This window comes from Calliopsis andreniformis, chromosome 6 (assembly GCF_051401765.1).
Source record: "Calliopsis andreniformis isolate RMS-2024a chromosome 6, iyCalAndr_principal, whole genome shotgun sequence".
Taxonomy (NCBI): domain Eukaryota; kingdom Metazoa; phylum Arthropoda; class Insecta; order Hymenoptera; family Andrenidae; genus Calliopsis; species Calliopsis andreniformis.
In genome coordinates this window covers 7,864,053-7,883,278 of record NC_135067.1, presented here as the reverse complement: position 1 = coordinate 7,883,278, position 19,226 = coordinate 7,864,053, and the positions used below count along the sequence as shown (strand labels likewise).

Here is a 19,226-nt window from a genome sequence, read left to right as displayed (position 1 = left end):
GTGTATTCACAAAGGAAGGTCATGATCTGGACTGGTGCTTTTATGTTTTTACTTGCATTACAGAATATGTTGGATATAATAAAAATACAATATAAGAAGAAAATAAATAAATTATAATAATCTACCACAAATACGTGGCTAGTCTAAGATCATGAATTTAAAATCACTTAGGCAAATTTGTTCACTTCATATATTTTTTTAATGTTTATTTTTATATTTTTGTCATATTCTTTTGAATGGCATATAAATATTGTAGTACGCAAAAATTATAAAATAGAAAATAGAAAATACTAAAAATATATTTTGTAATAAAAACCGTTTTTTATTATTTCAGTTGCCTCTTTATAAATAATTAGGTTTGGTATAAACATTAAAATGAAATTAATTTTTTAAAAAATATATAGTGTGAACAATATACGTGACAGTATTTTAAAGGGTGGTGGTGTAGCTCAAATAAAAGGCATCTTATGATAGAATGTCAAATTAGTCTACTTTTGCAGTAATTTTTCAGTATACCTACTTTCATATCATGTTCTCCTGATGCTTTAGACATTTCGGCCAAAAACTAAGTTGCCTTTCCCGTTAACTTTTGAATAGGCCTCCTTTCATGTCATGTTCTCCTAATACTTTTACACATTTTGTCCGAAAGCTAAAATAATTTCTCGTAAATTTTTAAAAGTCCCATGATACTTTCTTTCATACCATATTTTCTCCTGATATTTTTGCACATTTCGTCCAAAACTTAAATTTCATTTTCCGCCATTTTTCAGTATACCTTCTCTCATATTAAGTTTTCCTGATACTTTTAACCATTTCTGTCAAAAGCTAAAGTAGTTTTTCGCCAATTTTGGGGCGAAAAGATAACACACATACTCACAGAGGGCAACGCGGAAAGAGAACGTACACGAGAAAAAACTGGTCTTCCCCGACCTACATCGCTATTCTAACTTTATTATGTACTACAGGGTGGCAAACCTTTTTGTGCTTAGATTATTCTGACCGTACCGACATTCTCTATTTCTTTCTTACTCGCATGAATAAGAAAGAAAGAGATAAAGTGTGTTAGTGCAGCCAGAATCATTTGAGTTGGCCGTACAGCTATCAAAAATTTACAAATTATTTATTGGGTTTTTCACGTGCCATTATTTTAAATAATGATAAAGAAGCTGAGAATTACAGAGACCTGCATTAAATCTGTTAGAACTACACATAATAAATTTAGGGAATTTTGAATTAGCTTGTACTCACCCTGCTAGAAACGTAGTTAATTGGGACTTCGAACAGGCGCCGCTAGTGTCGAAGGGACAATAGAAGGCTACGATTAGGCAGCGGCGTTTATTTGGCGTATACCGTGATATTTAATTAACATATTGACACTATTTCAAATCATGCTTATACTTTACAACTGCCTAATTGTGACTGCTCGAAGTCCTACTTAACTACATTTCTAACAGGGTGAGTACAAACTTATTCTAAATTCCCTACACCGACCTCTTCTAGTTCTAACAGATCCAGTATGGTCTCCAAAAAGTCTCTATATTTCATATTTCTCAGATTCTGTATTATCTATCATAAATAAAAATAACACATCATTCTAATTATTTTATTAGCAATAATTTTACTTGAATACAAATTAGAATTATTTAAAATACAAACAAATACGTAAGTTATCATATTGGCAAGTATTATGCACTGTTTTTACCTCTTACATACAGGGTGTCCCACTTTAATCTATAAATTTATATTAAAGCAAAATAGGTCTAAACAAGGGAAAAACCTCGGCTAACAATATAGATTTGCTATAGTATACAACATGATTTCACGTGACGTGACAGTACTGTTCGCACCCTTACTCATTAACTACATGCTCTATCAAAGATGTTTAGCACTTCTTTTGTACGAAATAATAAACTGAATTCTTTTTTGCATTAAAAATTATATGAGCCCATTTAAAAAGAAAAAACAAAGTTGGACTTCTGATGCTTTCTACTCGTCCACCTACAGCAAAATTAATTATCATATAATGTCCTCCTCAAAACCATTCAATACCTATTGGAAACATTTCTTATAGAAGTGGTAGTTAACGAGTAATTTTTAGTTATATATTAAAATCCTACACCCTGTATATGTTTTTATTAAAAAGTTATTCCAAATTTGTTTAAACATATACTTTTTCGATCCTGGTTTCTATTTTTAACTATATTTACATAAGGACCCATAATTTCATATTTCAGAATGAAAATACTTTTTGAATTAAAATGTTCATGTAAATACGATTCATTTTAAAAAGAACCATTTTCATTTAAACTTCCAAAATAATGTTGATTTATACTGTACAGTTTCATTGTCCCATTAAATTCTATATTATTTTAATACTATGAACAACTTGACACATCATTTTTCTCATTTATTTGTTCTTCTTCTGAACTTTCTTCTTCTGTACTTTCTGCTCGAAAATTATCATTGTTATTTTCAACTTTCCCAACTATATTTTCCGTTTTCATTTGTTTCTTTTGTTTCCATTTTTGTTTTTTTTTTAATCTTTTTGCTCTTTTTTTTGCTGTTATTTCTTCTGCTATTTTTTTATTTTCTTCTAGCTTTCTATGATATTCAGCATCTAAGAGTTCCTAAGAAAAATGTGTTAAACATATATGTTTTAATATTCTGTGTGAGCGTAAGATATAATTTATTTGACCTTACACAAATGAATAAAATATAATAACATATGTTTTAATATATTATACACAGAATATAAAAATATTTTTAAAATAATATTTGCTGAAATAATAATAATAAGCTTATATTTCATGAGTTTAGATTACCTTACGACCCTTTTCTTGAATAAATTTTTGACGTGCATATTCTTTACGTCGTAAATGTCTATACACATGAAATTCTCCACTACCTGCACCTGCACTACTACCCATTACATTACGAACAAACTCTGGCACTGTTGGTGTATTCTTTGCCTTAGGTCTTTCTGGCAATATAACAACCTTTTCCTATTACAATAACAATTACACTATATTTTACTGTTACAGAAACAATAGCATCAACTACAGATGAAAATTCTTTAATTATCGCAAATATTACAAAATTTGATTATCAAAATTTTATTAGTTCTAATATATAATAAACAAAAATAAAAGAAACAAAAATATTCAATAAGGAAATACTTGTTCATATTTACTGGATTTTTCATTAACTTTTGAAGTTTCAAACGTTGTAAATCGATTGCGGTTTTTGCAACAACCGGTCTTTCTTCCTCTTTTTCTTTATTCTCTGACATTTTAATTAATAATTATCAGCTTGATGACTATAATATTACATGAAAACAAAAAGGGGTTATATACAGTACACATATATGAGTATAGTATACAAAGTGAACTTATCTCTTAGTAGTTAAGAGCATAGAGAATTTTGTGTTAAGAGAGAAACGAAAAATTGAAAAAATCCACTGATCTATGATTCACGGGTTAGATGTCGTGATTTATGGTCGTTTAAACTGCGCCAATCTTTAAAAACAAACTGTATGCGCTGCTGAGCAAAGTATAGAGCAGTATAGAGGCACAGACAATTCTTAGGAATACTCTGTGGGGTGAGATAGAATTGCATGTGTATGGATACGAATGTGTAGTATATATGCATCGGTGCTGCTCGTAATACATACTCGCAATATGTCAAAAAAAGAATTATTATGCTAGAAACGTAATTATACTGCGCTATTAATTTATTTTGATGGAATTAACTACAAAGTTGCTACACAATTTATGTTAATATATGAACATATTTTATATTTAATAAAATTTAAGTCGAATTGTATAGTTATATTGTTAAAACAGATTATTCAATTCCTATTTATAAATCAGATATAATATACAGAAATTATTCTACATCAATTGCACATGCATAGTATTAGACAATATCCAAGGTTAATACATGTAAGTAGATACACATATATACATATGTCATATCATATAGTTATATCAGCCAAATTTAGATCTAATCCAAAAGCTGTTTTTATTGTCCCAGTTGACAAGCACCTTCTAAAGTGTTTGTTTTTATTATTGTATCAAAGGACATAATAGTATTATATTCAATTATTTTATTTCTTTTATGTTATGGTTGCAGTGTATGTTACTGGAGTCGTGAGAATAAACTAAAATACACAATTATACATGTGTATTATCTAATAGTAGAACTAATTTGAAGAAAAACGTCAAAATTTTTTTAATAAAATGACGTCTGTTACACAATCTACAGATCCAAAGAGGTTCAAAATTTTATATAAATATTTTAAAAATTTGATTTCTTTGAAAGTTTATAAATATGTTGTCTTTGTTGTTTTGTAGATTCTCCCAAATTAGAAATGCGCGTCAAGGAAGTGTCATAGATCTGGACATTGACATGTTCCTTAAGATTTCAAATTATGAAGATACTGTTAGACAACTTGATATTTATTATGGCATTGGTAATGTTTTTATTTTATTAAAATTGATTTTATGAAATTATTTCATATACATGTACAGATTCTTCTGTAATATTTGGGAAGTACAGTAAGAGTGGTTTCAGGACACTAAAATAAGAAAGAGTTTGGTATAAACATATGACTAAAATCTGATTTTATGACCTATAAATCATATAGGAAAACAGAAAACAAAAGAAATTGTAACTCAAAAGCCGAGTCACATTGAGCATATGTTTATATAAATCTTTTTTCTCATTGTAGCATGTTAAAACTGTCCTTGCTGTACTTTGTATATATTATGGAACACCCTGTATAAATGTATGTATAACTTTCAGTGAAAAGACAATTATTACGTTATCAAAGTTGCATAACAGGCTTATTTCCACAAATTTCAAGTGATAAAGTAGTAGGAAGTATAAGGGAAAGTATTTACAGTGCTGCTGCTATATGGAGTTTATATCAAGCATATAGGTAATAAAGTAAATTTTATATTTGATTGTTATTTGTAACTAATATTATAATGTTACATGTAATATTATTTTGTTAGACGTATTGATGATGATCGTGGAAAATCCTATGAACTTGGACAATCAGCTGTAAAATGTATGCGTGGAATTTTAGAATGTTGGGTCAAGCAATCTTCTAGAATAGAATTATTTAAACGCAATCAATGTAATCGTTTTGCACTGCATTGTAAATTTCATTTAGATACTGGTGATGAAATTTTTAAAGATGCAGAATACAACCATTTACAAGTAATTATAGTATATAATGTAATACTAAACCCTTTGAAATTATTATACAGAGTGGTTCAGTTGAATGGGATCATCAAAATATTGGTTTTATTTATTGTTATATGAAAAAACAATTGAAGATAAAGTTGCACTGGTTCAAGGGACACATACATTTTAAGATTTTATGAACAAATTCTTTCCAGAATTACATGTGTCCTTTGAAATAGTGCACCTTTATCGTAAGAAGTTTTTTCATATATATAACAATAAATGAGGCTGATATTTGGATGATTTCATTTAGCTGGTCCACCCTGAATATTTTATACATTTAGATATTTACATAAATACATAACTATTGTAATATACTACTATTTGTAATTCATTGTTTTTTTTATTGTAGATTGATATAGTTTCACTTTATTTAATATTTTTGGTACAAATGATTTCTTCGGGTTTGCAAATTATATATACTCAAGATGAAGTAGCATTTGTACAAAATCTTGTATATTATGTGGAAAGAGCATATCGTACTCCAGATTACGGTATGTGGGAGCGTGGTAGTCGATACAATGATGGTACACCTGAAATTCATGCTAGTTCAATTGGTATGGCGAAAAGTGCCCTTGAAGCCATCAATGGATGTAACTTATTTGGAGAAAAAGGAGCTTCTTGGTCAGTCATATATGTTGATATTGATGCTCATAATCGAAATCGCAGTATTTTTGAAACAATGCTTCCAAGAGAATCTAGCTCTAAGGTGTAATATATATTTGATATCAAAGTATTTCATGTCTTTTTCAAAGGTATTTTTTATTTTATATTTAAATTTTAAATATTTTATATACATACAGAGTGTGGATGCAGCTTTGTTACCAACAATATCTTTTCCTGCATTTGCCACTCATGAAGAAGTGCTATACAATGAAACAAAAGCAAATATTGTTCGAAGATTAAAGGGCAATTATGGTTTTAAAAGATTTGGAAGAGATGGCTACAAAACAATATTAGAAAATAAAGATCGTCGTTATTATAAATCTGGTGAAATCAAGGTCTCTGATGTATTTAATTGTTAGTATGTTATTTTTAAATGTTCATTTCAACGAATTTGTTATACTTCTGATCTGGCTTCATGCAATTATATCAATCTTTTATTAGTACTAGTACTATAAGAAAAGAAATAACATACTTATTTATTATAGGAATTTGATAATATAGAGTGCGAGTGGCCACTGTTTTATATTTTTATGATCATAGATGGTGTTTTTAAAAACTTACCAGAACAAGTAGAAGAATATCAAAAATTATTGAAAGAACGAATGCATAAAGACATCAATGGAGGTACGTTAAGATAAAATGAAATTAATTTTAGTAATATAAGATGTAATTATATTATCTGTAACGAAATAGATCCTGTAATACCTATGTGTTACTATGTACCTGAGGAGAACTTAGAAGCAGAAAGAAACGATCCTGGTAACACTTATCGATTAGCAAGCAATGAAGGAAGGGGACAAAGGAGTTCTACAGATACTGAACTTGCTCCCATGTATTTATGGAATCAAGCTGTGTTTGTAATTGCACAGTTGCTTACTGCTGGATTATTGCATATTAATGAATTAGATCCAATTAGACGATATCTTCCTTCATACAACAGACCAAGAAAAGCTGGAAGGTATTCAGCTTTTCAAGTACGTAGAAATACATTTACCTTATTTCTTTCAAATTAATTATTTGTACAATTTATTTTACACGTCTTTGTCCCATACAGGCTAAACCCAGTATTGTAAGTAAATGACACTGTATGTGTGTAGTACACTATATTCTTCTTTAACTTTTTCTGTAATACTTAAGAGTTTGATTCACAGATTTATATTTACTGCTTAACACATAAACATGTGTATTTGTGCATTTTGCGCTTCCAATCTATGTAACGTGATAATATGTATTTAGTACAAAAAGCTTTGTAGATTCTAGATTTGTCATTATGAGACTTATAATATCTATTATGTAATATGTATACAGGGTGTCCCATTTTAGTCTCTTTAGGCAAAACCTCGAAAAATATGGAAGATATAGAAAAATGTTTCAAACGTGTTACTTATAGGATATCAAGGATAGATCATGTTGACATTTATTTTACTGTATAATGACATTCGAAAACTCTGCAAAGATAAACTTTTAGTTTTTTTTTCTTTTGAACCTGTATTCTTTTTAAAACGCTACTTTTATCTCTTGTATGAATTATTTCCAAAATATAAACCTTCGTATACTCCACGGTAAATATCGAGTAATGCTATTATTGGCAGTGTTACTTTTAAGTGTTTATATCTTGACAATAGCTTATACAAAAAACACAAAAAGGTAGTGTTTTGAAAGTGTTCTGACAGCTACAAGAACTGTTCTTGTAGAGTCGTGATTACAGGATTAAATAAATCAGTCAATATGACCTGTCCCCTTTAATGTTCGATTCGAGATATTCATCTGGAGAGACTGAAGTAGACACCCTCTGTATATGTGATGTCTTTAGTTTCCAGTAGTACACACAGTTTAAAATACATTACTATCTATAAATATGTTTGGACTTTTGAAGTAGTGTGATCATATACACATAGGATTCGGAATGAAAAATGAAACGAACGCAGGAACAGGATTCGAATTTAAGTTTTCCAAATGGTAACCGGCTGCTTCCGAAATAACGATAATGAACCACACACTTATTGTCAATATTAAAAACTATTAACAGTATTTTTTGAGCTTGTGCGGACCCCTAAGGGTACGTGTCTACTTGAGAGTAAAAGTATCGCGAGTTGCTCTCGAGAATACTTTCAGATAGGGCATTACGTTGAGAATAACTCAGAGTTACTATCCAAGGTAGATTCACTATTTGAGGATATTCTTAAAAAAAATTCGCACCCTGTTTGTTCTCTTTTTCCACCCAGATTCTACACATACAGAGTGAATCACGAGAAACTGAAGTTCAAAATAGTTTCGTTACTTCTTAGGACAAAGTTATACTGTTTAAAGAGTTGCGTACGATAATAACAAAATTTGTTCGAGATCATTTTTTTATAGGATTTCAAAATTTTCGATATTTTTTAAAATGCTATTTTAAATGATTTTTTCTATTAGATTACGTTGTACCTGATGTCAAGACAAATTTATCAATCTAATATACTATGACCTTGAAGTGACCTTGAACTGAAAAACTTAGGTGCCATTTAAAGAGACAGTAATGACTTTGAAGTCCCATAAAAAATGACCTTAAAAAGTTATGTTCATATTAATGTCTACATACTTTTCAAATAGTATAATTTTGTTATAGGAAGTAACAGAGATATTTAGGGATTCTGTTTATTCTGACTCACCCTGTATTTTTATATTAGGCATACAACAATGCATGGAGCTTGAGTTGAAGCATGATTGTTTCCCTTTTTTCTTTGTATTTTATGATGCCTGCTGCAACTAGTTTGTTTTATCATGATTGCTTTTTATAATTATACGTTTTTCTTTTGAAGATTCTTTTTAGTATTTTCTTTAGTACTTTTGATTTTGTAGTTCCTAATGTATCAATGAATACGAAAAATTGAGTGTATTAATTATTAATGATTTTAACAATGTGTTTATACACAGTATATTATAATAGTGCATGATTAATCTCTTACAAAATTTCTGTATGTCAGGGTACTCATACTGATCTTGTAGTACAAATCGTTCTTATTGCTGAATCTATGCGATTGCAAGCTATGATGGCTACATATGGTATACAAACGCAGACTCCACATGAAGTAGAACCTGTCCAGATATTATCATCAACACAATTGGTGAAGGTCTATGAAAAGTTAGGAGTGAACAATAAATTAAACTTGCAAGGTCGTCCATCAAGACCAATTGGATCTTTGGGCACAAGCAAAGTATGTGTTTGATGTATAGAAAAAAAAACTTAAAAAAAGATTTTAAGGAATTCTTTATAGGTTTATAGAGTGTGTGGTATGACAGTGCTCTGTTACCCTCTAATATTTGAAGTATCAGAATTTTATCTGTATAGAGATATGGCTTTATTAATTGATGATATCAAAACTGAACTTCAGTTTGTGGGTAAATATTGGCGATTGTCAGGACGACCTACTGTATGCCTTTTAATACGAGAAGAACATATGAGGTATTTATTAATTTTTCATATAGTTTTAATGAAATTATATATGTACAAATTATTAAGTTTTCTTTCTGATTTAGAGATCCACAATTCAAAGAAATGCTTGATCTCTTTGCAATGTTAAAAAAAGGCTACTGTGATAAAACAAAAGTACGAATTGGACGATTACAAAATCTTATTTCATCTTCGTGTATTGGTAATTAATATTTAATAGTTTTCTTTTTATTATTTATTACATATTAATTATTTTTTTGTGTGTTATGTAGAACATTTGGACTTTATGAACACTGTAGAAACAGATCTTGAGCTTACTCAGTTTAAACAGTTAGAACATGATTATATTGGATATCAAAGTCTTACGGATGTTCCTAAAGCTCTGACTTATGCAGAAGACATAAAAGATTATTCAGTAAGTGTCTACAATTAAAAAATTGCATACTTTTTTATTTATCTTCGTTAATTCATATTTCAGTCTTATATAAACGAACCATTGTATAATATATTAAGCGAAATTCGTAGCAATAAAAACCTTTATGCTTTGTGTCAATTGTATGGTATTTTGTTGAAACGTGAAGGTATTGATTATGAAATTAATGGAATGACAGGTATTGTTTTATACACTTAAAACTGTCATAGATACAATGTCAAATTTGATTTTTCATTTGATTTATCGTTCTATCTTAGTTGGCGATCAATTAAGATCATTATATCAACAAGCTGGTTGTCTTAGGTATTGGACAGTTGTTCGTTATTGTAGCAGTTTACTGAATCATACTGTTGACAGTATCAGTCCTTTCATAACAGGTGTTCTCGTTAAAGGAAAGCAGGTAATCTATACATTTGTTTAACTATTTATAGTTTTACATCAATGATGACATTCTCACATTTCTATAAATAATAGATAACTGTTGGAGTAATTGGACAAGAAGAAACAGTATTTGATAAGCCAATGACACCAACAGAAATTCAGTCAGTTATGTATTCTACTATTCAACCACATAATGTAGTACAAGCTGTACTTCAACAGGAGGTTTTATTGTACTGTGGCAGACTTATTGGGAGAAATCCAGAAATGTTTAAAGGAATACTGAAAATACGTATTGGGTAATAATAATTATATATTGATGATTATATTACAATTTTTGATGGTATTAAAAAGGTACATATGTCACGCTAATGGTTTTAAAAAATTGTTTCTTCTTAAACAACTCTTTAAAAAGTTGTCTATTTTATCTCATTTAGAAAGGATGGTAAAAAATGAAATTTGTAGTTCGAAATTGGTTTCGAACTCTAAATGTAACATTTGTGATCTTGATGAATTTTGAATAATTAAAGTCATTGAATTTGTCTAATCGTAAATCTGACCTAAATTAACATGTAATTCAGAATGTATAATTCTTTTTAAGAAAAAAGGTAATAAAACAAACACAAAAATAAATTATACCGAAAAGTGAATAACTCGGCCATTTTATAACAATTTTACTTTTTAAAAATTGGAAAGTAAAATTGAAAAGCATATTTATATTTTTTAAAAAATCTTACTTTATCATTCAATAATTACTGATACAAGAAATTTCAAGAGTTCACCTACTTTTTGATACCTTAGGGTGATGTACCCCCTTAAAAAGAAATGTTTATTACTAATTGTTATTTTTATTTATAGGTGGGTTATAGAAGCAATAAAACTTTACTTACAGATATTTGTTAAAAACCCAAAACCAATTGAAAATTATAGCCCATATGAAATTCGTCGATTTCTTATAAAAGCACTAACAGTCAAAGATTGGGCTACTAACGAAAAGTACGTTAGTCTCTATTCTATTAGGTTGTCGCATAAGTCCTTTTCGTTTTGTTACTAAGCTGAGCGTGCACATTACGAAAAATACTTTTGGGACAACAAATATTTATTCAATAGTTAATGATTCCATATAAATGATTCCATATAAATTAATAATACACACATTATGTTGTAACAGCTGTACAGTTTTGGGACGCAGAAAAATTGAAGGTTGCCTATGTAGAGTGCCTGCACATTTCTATAATCATGTTTGGGAGGTATTAATGCGTTGTCCTGATGGTATTTGTGTTAATGGACGAGAATTACCTCAACAACCTACTCTTTCTAATATGACTCGTTCCGAACTTACATTTGCTTTACTCGTGGAATCTTTACTTCATCATATACAATTACCAGAATATCGCCAAATTATTGTAGAGGTACCTTTTATGAATATACAAAATATGTATAATAGACGTTTTATATAACTGCTTATTGTATATTTTTTTTTATAGCTGTTGACAATAGTATCAACAATTTTACTCCGAAACCCAGAGTTAAGTTTTCAAAAACAATTAAATCTTAACAAATTAGTTGAAGATGCTTTCTTAATGTACTGTAAGGTATGTATATAATTATGACAATTAAATATATTAACTGTTGTAAAAAAAAATATTTAATATTTATTTAATCTTTTTAGGACCATAATCTGGAGAAAAATGCTGATCTATCATTATTTTTTTCTGCTAATTACTCATTAACTGCAGGATATCTTGCTAGAGCTGTAGTTAATAATGTACTTACTGGAGGATGTTTCACAACAATGTACGATATTAATGATGCGATTGAAAATAGAGAAACGTGCAAGATCGCATAGTGAAATAGTTTTCTGTTAAAATAAATTAAACATTTCAATAATATATAGAAATCAAAATTATATGATCACTGAAATATTTTTTGCAAATGTATTTCACATAAACATGTACATACGTCAAGATTATTAAAGAATATAATAATTTTATTGACAACGTTTGCGTTTATATTAAAAAATATATTTACGAATATTTGAAATTTATAGTATTATTAACTATTAGTAATATTTTACAAATAATTAAAAGTAATTGTTTTGATATAACTATACCAATTCAATTATGTTATTCAAAATCACCTTTTAGCAAAATTCGTATCCATTGCTCGTCCAGATCGCTGTATGTTATTTATATTTGATTTAATTCTGGATGCTACAGTGCCCATTTCTGTAGCGGTTACCAGTTGCTTTCTAATGAAATCTTGATTGTACACTTCAGTATTATACACTTCTTTCTTTTCTTCTTCATGATACTTCTTAACATTTCTTTCTCGTTCTTTGTTTCTCCACGTGGCGTTTGTTAACATTTCTTGCCTACGTCTTTCTTTCTCTTCCTCTGTTAAATTTTGTTTCCTTTTAGTACTCCACTTATCTTTATTTCGATCTTGTTCTTTATATCTTCCTCGTACTTCTTTGCCAAACGAACTTTTGTTATTGTATTTATCGCTAAAAAATTCAGAAGAATTTTGCTTATCCTGAGAACTTCTTGAATAAAAACCTTGATTTTCGTTTTTATATGAATTTGTTTTACTTTTTTTCCTATGAACTGTAGCATTGTTTGTATCACTACTTGGACTACGACTTCGTGTATGTTTCTTAAATATTTTTTGTTTTCTTTCTTTCTCTCTATCAGTTTCTTCTATGTATTTTTCATTGCTGACTTTATTTGTCTGTATATTATTTCCCCTACTTTTACTGCTTTTCTTTTTCTTATGTTTTATTATATCTTCACCATCTGAAGTTTCTTCAGTGCTGCTTTCAGATTCACTACGGGAATGATCAATTTTCTTTTTTAACTTTTTCTTCCGTTTATGTTTTTCTTTTCCCATTGATTTTATTAGCTCTTCACTATTAATTTTATCTTTTAATTGTTGAAATTTAACAGCTAATAATTTATCCAGTTTTGTTTCATCATCACTATCTTCATCTTGTCGTTTCTTTTTTTTCTTTTGTTTCTTCTCACTTTTGCCTTCTTTCGACTGCTGCTCCAACTATAAAAATGTAAACTTAATAAATATCAATGAATGAGTTTTTTAATAACTCATATTAATATTTATTTACCAATTGTCTTAATTGTTTTAATTTAACAGGATTTTTTAGTAACTGATTTCTTGTTTCCATTTCTTTCTTCTTTATAGCATATAAGGGATCTTCTTGCATCTTTCTTGCTAAATCAACTTGCTCATTACCAGAAAAAAAGCGTAGAGAAGGAGGAACACATTCTAAAATTATGGATAAAGAATAACAATGAATCTTTGTAGATATAAGGATGCAATTACAATATACATGTTTTATAGACAGTATTTGCAATGGAAAAAATATTATATTTAGTGTGTCCTTAGCATATTTACAAATGAGTAGTACTCCCTTCGATGCATTACCACTGTGTGGCATCATTCTGGCACATCCCAGTATTATCTTTTGCATTACATGCAAGAATGATGCTAAGAAATGATGAAGCAACAAGAGAGTAATACTTGTTCACAAATACACAAAAAAATCATATGTTATCTTTTTAGAGAGCCATTGTAAAGAAAAGGCTTCACCTTACAAATTCATTACAAAGAGAATCGCGAAAAAAATAATTCAGATCTTAAACTGAAAATAATTCAGAAATTGATTAATTGTGCAATTGTACGCTTTTTTATACAGATTTCACATATGTACATGGCTACTATTATTCAAAATTGGATACGTGGTTATAGTGTAACAAATATATATTTCAATACATTAAATTGTAATTATCATTTCATGACAACATGTATATGTATTTTGTTATACATGTAACATTAATATGTATATGTAATATCCAGATGATTACATATAAGTTATTATATGTCTATGTAATATCCAGGAAAATATGGATCATATGAAAAAATATTTTAGACAGAAGTATTACAGTAGGATGTCAGGAAAGATATATTGTGTTTCAAGATCATACCATTAACTCCATTGCATTGTTATGGTAGAACGAAGATAAATAAGAAATTTTGTGTTTCATTTAATTACCCTACCATCTCTTAAAATATTCAAATTTATATTTATTACACACTATATGTAATAAAGCTGAATGTATATAATACCATGTTCAACATGATTTCTAGGAGCATGATTTACATCAGTATTCTTCTCTGCATGAACCATTTGTTCAAAAGATTTATCAATTGGCCGTCCAAGTAAATATTCTTCTCTATTGATTAACTGATTTGTTCCTTTATACATCCAATCTAATTTTTTATCATCTCTTTTTTCTGTTACATTTTGTTTCATTGCAAGCTTTTTTATGTCTTCCATATCTTTTTCCATTTCTATTTCTTTTTTTAATTCAGCTATTCTCTTCTTTTCCTGGTTCTGTTGCTGTTCTGCTTTCCAAACTTTCTCCACATTTTTTACAGTAGATGGATGCCACGACTTTTTCAAATTCTACCTTATAAAATGTTCACTTTTATTCACAAATTGTACAATAATATTCCTATTTATATAATAAAGTATTCAAATCAAGATCAGACTTACCAAATCTCCACCACCCATTCTTTTAAAAAAATCAAGTGAAGAAATCAAGTTTACTGTGTAGTTAAACTCATCAACTCATCACAAAGATTTTATGTACTGACTTTTATTCAAAAGTAGTTTTACGCAGCTTTATGCTCAGAAATAGAGCCAAACATACGAACTAATTTGAACTAATAAACAATTTTGGTTTCTAAATACAATTTTAATGCCATCATATGACTACAACGCACAGCATCAAACCCAAAACCACAGATAAATAGTCAACATCGATGATAGTACAACACTTGCATTAAATCTGTTGGAACTAGATATAGGGAATTTCGAATAAGCTTGTACTCACACTGCTAAAAATGTAGTTAAGTGGGGTTTCGAACAGGCGTCGCTGGTGTCGAAGGAACGATAGAAGACCACGATTAAGCAGCAGTGCTTATTCTGTAGGATGACATGTAACATATAAACTAACAACTGACATGACATTCTATTTCAGATTAAGTTATACTTTAATTGTGTAGTTGCTAATCGTGACTTTCTATCATCCCTTCATCGACACTAACGGCGCCTGCTTGAAGTCCTGTTTAACTATATTACTGACAGGGTGAGTACAAGCTTATTCGAAATTTCCTATATTCCCTATATCTAGTTGTGACAGTTCTAACAGAAATCACGTAGGCTCTGTAAATCAGTGAGCGGCCTAACCAAACATATCGGTATACAATTTACAAATGCATGTATGCATATACATATATTCGTCAGTTGTATCGATAGAGTTGTGGTGTCTTGACATAGTTTGAATTAGAGCAGAGATTATGTCATGTATACGTCACATTTTGTACTACATCATTATTGAATAAAATTTAATTCATGCTTGTACGTATAAAATTATAATTTGAAGTCCATGTTTTTAAATGTAATCAAGATATTACAAAAATTTTGAATATGAGAAATATGATTGTTACAGAGTGTTGTCAATAAATAAGGAGAAGAAACATGAATGGTGTGTGCTGTCGGTATCAAATAGTAACTCTTAATGCTTGTGTATATTATTGCAAACAAAACTTTATTAATTCAATTTTCACATCGTACTTGTCATCCAAATGCGTACACAGCAATTCTAACTCGTAAGTCTGAATGGGCATAAAGGTATACATTTATTACTTGTTTTAACACTATGTTTATTTATTATTGTTTAAGTTCAAAACCAGTAAAGCTTGCATATGCTTCTTATGAATCTACAAAAGGAGTTAAAGATGTTGTCAAGTACCCCGTCATAATAATGCATGGTCTCTTCGGTTCAAAAAATAATTGGAACTCATTATCTAAAGCAATACATCAACAAACAGATCTGAAGGTAGATACATGACTTTCATATGTTATAAACAATACTTGGAATGACTTTATAGGTAATTACTATAGATGCAAGAAACCATGGAGATTCTCCTCACTCTATGGAGATGACATATAAACATATGGCACAGGATGTGGTGCAACTTATGAATGATTTGGGATTTGAAAAGTCTATACTAATAGGACATAGCATGGGAGGATCTGCAATGATGTATACAGCTTTACATTATCCAGAATTGGTAGAAAAATTAATAGTGGTAGACATGTCTCCAGTGAGGACTAGCCCTAGTCTTGTAGAAATGGAAAAAATATTTCGAGTTATGCGTACTGTAAAATTAAATGGAAGCACAACATTAACAAAAGCACGTAAAATGGTAGAGGAACAACTTGCAGATGCCATTAAATCTTCAGCTTTACGTCAAGTAAATAATTATTTGTTATTTATGAATAGACTGTGGATGTTCATGCATTTATGGGAAATTTAATAGATGAAATAAAACTGCATTTAAGTGCCATTTCCTAATTATGCTTGTAAAAATATGAATTTGCATAAACATTCATAATCTGCTTATAAAATATTAAATTGCTAAATTAACTTTCATTAAAACTAAAGTTATATTTCATTGTAGTTTTTAACAATGAACCTAGTGGAAGCAGATGTTGGGAAATATAAATGGCGAGTTAATTTACCTATATTAGAACAAAATTTTGCAACAGAAATAGCTGTATTTCCACATGTAGAATCAAAAATTTACACAGGTTCAACATTATTTATAGGAGGCGCTAATAGTGATTACATAAGAGTAGAAGATCATAATAAAATTAAGCAATTATTTCCATTAGCTGAATTTATATATATAAATGGTGCAAATCATTGGGTTCATGCCGATAAACCAACTGAATTCCTAAAGATTGTTGTCAATTTTATTAATAAATCACATGTATAATTATCTTCCCAATGTAAAAGAAACACAAAATGTTTTTTGTAAATATACATGTATTCATGTTAACTTCATAACATTATAGATAAAATAAGTGAAAAATTGAGTAAAATATAATTATGTGTAGTGTAAAAATTTGCATGTGTTTTCACTATACATCCGTTTTGAAATCAAGAAAAGATTGTATCATAAGTAAAAAACAGTTTCAAGAAAGACCATGCTTTAGGAACAAATAATTAATTACAAAGCAAAAATTAAACAACATATTTCATTGTTACTATGGCATAAACTTAATTAAAATAAAAATTTATATATAATATAAACCTTGTATTCAAACATTAATATAAAAATATTTAAAAATATGGAAATTCACGTAAAAAATAAAAGTGTTAATATTAAGTGAGTGTTACTATTATCACAATCATTTTTGCAAAGTACAAATTTTATACTAACTTCCATTTGTCGTATTTAACTAATCACAGACTAAAGTACATCATGTGTATGGCCACCATTATATGCATAATCTGCTTTATTATGCATTACTAACTGATTATCCACGAAATAAAAAGAATCAGAGCGTGTTTCAAATGGATTTGCAATCATTTCAGAAACTGCAAAATTATTTTTATCGTCAAGAACTAACAATTTGGACACTAAATAAATGTATTAATTACTTACTCAAATCAGCAGGCAAAGTAGGAAACTCATATATGTGTTCACAGGTATTTTTGCTGTTCGGTATACAAAATCCAAATTGAAAGTCAAAAGATTTTAATAATCTGTCTCGAAAAAAATGACGTTCGATCATTCGAAAATTATTTACTGGTTTGGAACCCACAAGAAACTCAACTGTAGCTCCAACAGTTTTTAATTTAAGAAATTGAGGTGTAAATTGGTATCGTACAAAGCGGCCAGCATTTGCATCCTCACAATTAGATTCTTCACAATCTGGTTCTATGTCTTGATTGGAATCACAATCTAAAATACAGATTATAAAGTTACATTTGGTGACACATTTAAATTGTAAGTAATAATACACTATTTATGTTACATCTAAAACAATCACAAACCAGTAGTTGGTGGTTTAGTAATCTCAAACAATACTGCTCCTGTTTCTAAGTCTCTAATCTGGAATTTTGTAAAATCTATGTTGTAAATATTTGCCTCAGGAGAGCATAAGTATTCTAAAAAAAACCACAAATTATAATATATTTTCATATTATTTTCTAACAAAAAAAAACAAGATTTTGTTAACAATATATTACATGTTTGTACATTAAAATAAAAAAGCTTACTGTCTGTAATTGTCGGTAAACGTAGCACCATTTCCGGAGTTATAGGAGTTCCTTCAACATTTCCATTATTACCGTTTTCATGATCTGCTGACGGCATAAATTGAACAATGGCATCGTTTGATTTATTTTCGCTGTCAACACTCATACTTTAAACACAACTAAATCGTAAAATTATGCTTGTCAACAAAATATAAATATCGTATACGTCAACCCCAAAGTACTATATGCAATATTTATTAAAGATTTATCACATATTTTGCTAAAAACATTTCAATCGCTATTTCCAATTTTACAATTGTTTATTCGAGTCATGTCACTTTCGTCGTAACAATTTTGTCGCATTTCTTCACATTCCAACAACGAACGCTGATGATGACAATCAGTGACAATCATAAATATCTTAAACTATACATATGCATATAGAGAACCCCTCTCCCATATTACTTACTATTTCGTTGCGATTCTTGCCTTTAAGTAATGCATACATCAATCATTCGTTTATGGTTTAGCCGTCTTTGAGTGCCAATCTACGCCTACGCCATCTTATAAGAATATACCATGCGCGCTATAAACGGAAATATATGGGACTAAGCTTTGCCAACCACCCCCATTGCAGTCTGCACAATTATAATGATTTAGATACTTAGATACAAAAATACTAAAGTACATATGTATGTCTTCTAAATAGTACCCTTCGAATATACTTTTCTGCAATCTATCCATTTTTTCAAATTCTTGAAAGTTTAGTCAAAATTAATAACTAATTATTTGTAAGTAGCAAAGTTTAATGTGTACGTATGTTAGGTATATTAAAGGAAATGGCGGGAACATGTAAAAGATTTTAAATTTTCATACGTACAGCGTACACACTACTTTAGATTTTGGCCGCGCAGCACTATCTCTCTCTCTCTCT

General features: G+C 29.1%; 5 protein-coding genes across 13 annotated transcripts; 2 read left to right on the top strand and 3 right to left on the bottom strand.

Annotated features, from left to right (window-relative positions):
- Nucleotides 1-1,589: 1,589 nt before the first annotated feature.
- On the bottom strand, nucleotides 1,590-3,535 carry LOC143181151 (PRKR-interacting protein 1 homolog). Its single transcript, XM_076381415.1, has 3 exons — nucleotides 3,191-3,535; nucleotides 2,823-3,002; nucleotides 1,590-2,627 (listed from the first exon to the last, which is right to left on the bottom strand). The coding sequence occupies exons 1-3, from the start codon at nucleotides 3,287-3,289 to the stop codon at nucleotides 2,376-2,378; spliced, it is 531 nt and encodes a 176-aa protein (XP_076237530.1). The 5' UTR covers nucleotides 3,290-3,535; the 3' UTR covers nucleotides 1,590-2,375.
- Nucleotides 3,536-3,582: 47 nt separating this feature from the next.
- LOC143181146 (putative phosphorylase b kinase regulatory subunit beta) lies at nucleotides 3,583-12,160 on the top strand. 5 transcript variants are annotated; one of them, XM_076381403.1, is made up of 21 exons: nucleotides 3,583-3,941; nucleotides 4,132-4,273; nucleotides 4,353-4,471; nucleotides 4,804-4,939; nucleotides 5,016-5,223; nucleotides 5,603-5,959; nucleotides 6,054-6,251; nucleotides 6,402-6,540; nucleotides 6,610-6,890; nucleotides 6,971-6,985; nucleotides 8,883-9,113; nucleotides 9,174-9,361; nucleotides 9,436-9,551; nucleotides 9,622-9,764; nucleotides 9,828-9,960; nucleotides 10,040-10,182; nucleotides 10,257-10,459; nucleotides 11,019-11,156; nucleotides 11,332-11,572; nucleotides 11,648-11,755; nucleotides 11,833-12,160. In XM_076381403.1, the coding sequence occupies exons 2-21, from the start codon at nucleotides 4,239-4,241 to the stop codon at nucleotides 12,007-12,009; spliced, it is 3,309 nt and encodes a 1,102-aa protein (XP_076237518.1). In that variant the 5' UTR covers nucleotides 3,583-3,941; nucleotides 4,132-4,238; the 3' UTR covers nucleotides 12,010-12,160. The 5 variants fall into 5 exon arrangements, 4 of the variants coding, with proteins under 4 accessions (XP_076237518.1, XP_076237520.1, XP_076237517.1 ...); XM_076381402.1 differs by lacking the exon at nucleotides 3,583-3,941 and having other exon boundaries at nucleotides 4,103-4,273; XM_076381404.1 differs by lacking the exon at nucleotides 3,583-3,941 and having other exon boundaries at nucleotides 4,103-4,273; nucleotides 6,054-6,270; nucleotides 6,457-6,540.
- LOC143181148 (uncharacterized) lies at nucleotides 12,143-17,607 on the bottom strand. 4 transcript variants are annotated; one of them, XM_076381407.1, is made up of 4 exons: nucleotides 17,472-17,607; nucleotides 14,304-14,643; nucleotides 13,282-13,442; nucleotides 12,143-13,211 (listed from the first exon to the last, which is right to left on the bottom strand). In XM_076381407.1, the coding sequence occupies exons 1-4, from the start codon at nucleotides 17,475-17,477 to the stop codon at nucleotides 12,297-12,299; spliced, it is 1,422 nt and encodes a 473-aa protein (XP_076237522.1). In that variant the 5' UTR covers nucleotides 17,478-17,607; the 3' UTR covers nucleotides 12,143-12,296. The 4 variants fall into 4 exon arrangements, with proteins under 4 accessions (XP_076237522.1, XP_076237521.1, XP_076237525.1 ...); XM_076381406.1 differs by lacking the exon at nucleotides 17,472-17,607 and adding an exon at nucleotides 14,734-15,006 and having other exon boundaries at nucleotides 12,145-13,211; XM_076381410.1 differs by lacking the exon at nucleotides 17,472-17,607 and adding an exon at nucleotides 14,734-15,005 and having other exon boundaries at nucleotides 12,146-13,211; nucleotides 14,304-14,662.
- Nucleotides 15,184-17,155, top strand: LOC143181149 (sn-1-specific diacylglycerol lipase ABHD11). 2 transcript variants are annotated; one of them, XM_076381412.1, is made up of 5 exons: nucleotides 15,184-15,328; nucleotides 15,692-15,851; nucleotides 15,925-16,081; nucleotides 16,134-16,499; nucleotides 16,707-17,155. In XM_076381412.1, exons 2-5 carry the CDS (start codon nucleotides 15,721-15,723, stop codon nucleotides 17,022-17,024), a joined length of 972 nt encoding a protein of 323 aa, XP_076237527.1. In that variant the 5' UTR covers nucleotides 15,184-15,328; nucleotides 15,692-15,720; the 3' UTR covers nucleotides 17,025-17,155. The 2 variants fall into 2 exon arrangements, with proteins under 2 accessions (XP_076237527.1, XP_076237526.1); XM_076381411.1 differs by lacking the exon at nucleotides 15,184-15,328 and adding an exon at nucleotides 15,441-15,600.
- Unc-119 (unc-119 lipid binding chaperone) lies at nucleotides 17,489-18,809 on the bottom strand. The gene is made up of 4 exons (XM_076381413.1): nucleotides 18,314-18,809; nucleotides 18,089-18,202; nucleotides 17,697-17,996; nucleotides 17,489-17,629 (listed from the first exon to the last, which is right to left on the bottom strand). The coding sequence occupies exons 1-4, from the start codon at nucleotides 18,456-18,458 to the stop codon at nucleotides 17,502-17,504; spliced, it is 687 nt and encodes a 228-aa protein (XP_076237528.1). The 5' UTR covers nucleotides 18,459-18,809; the 3' UTR covers nucleotides 17,489-17,501.
- Nucleotides 18,810-19,226: the final 417 nt, after the last annotated feature.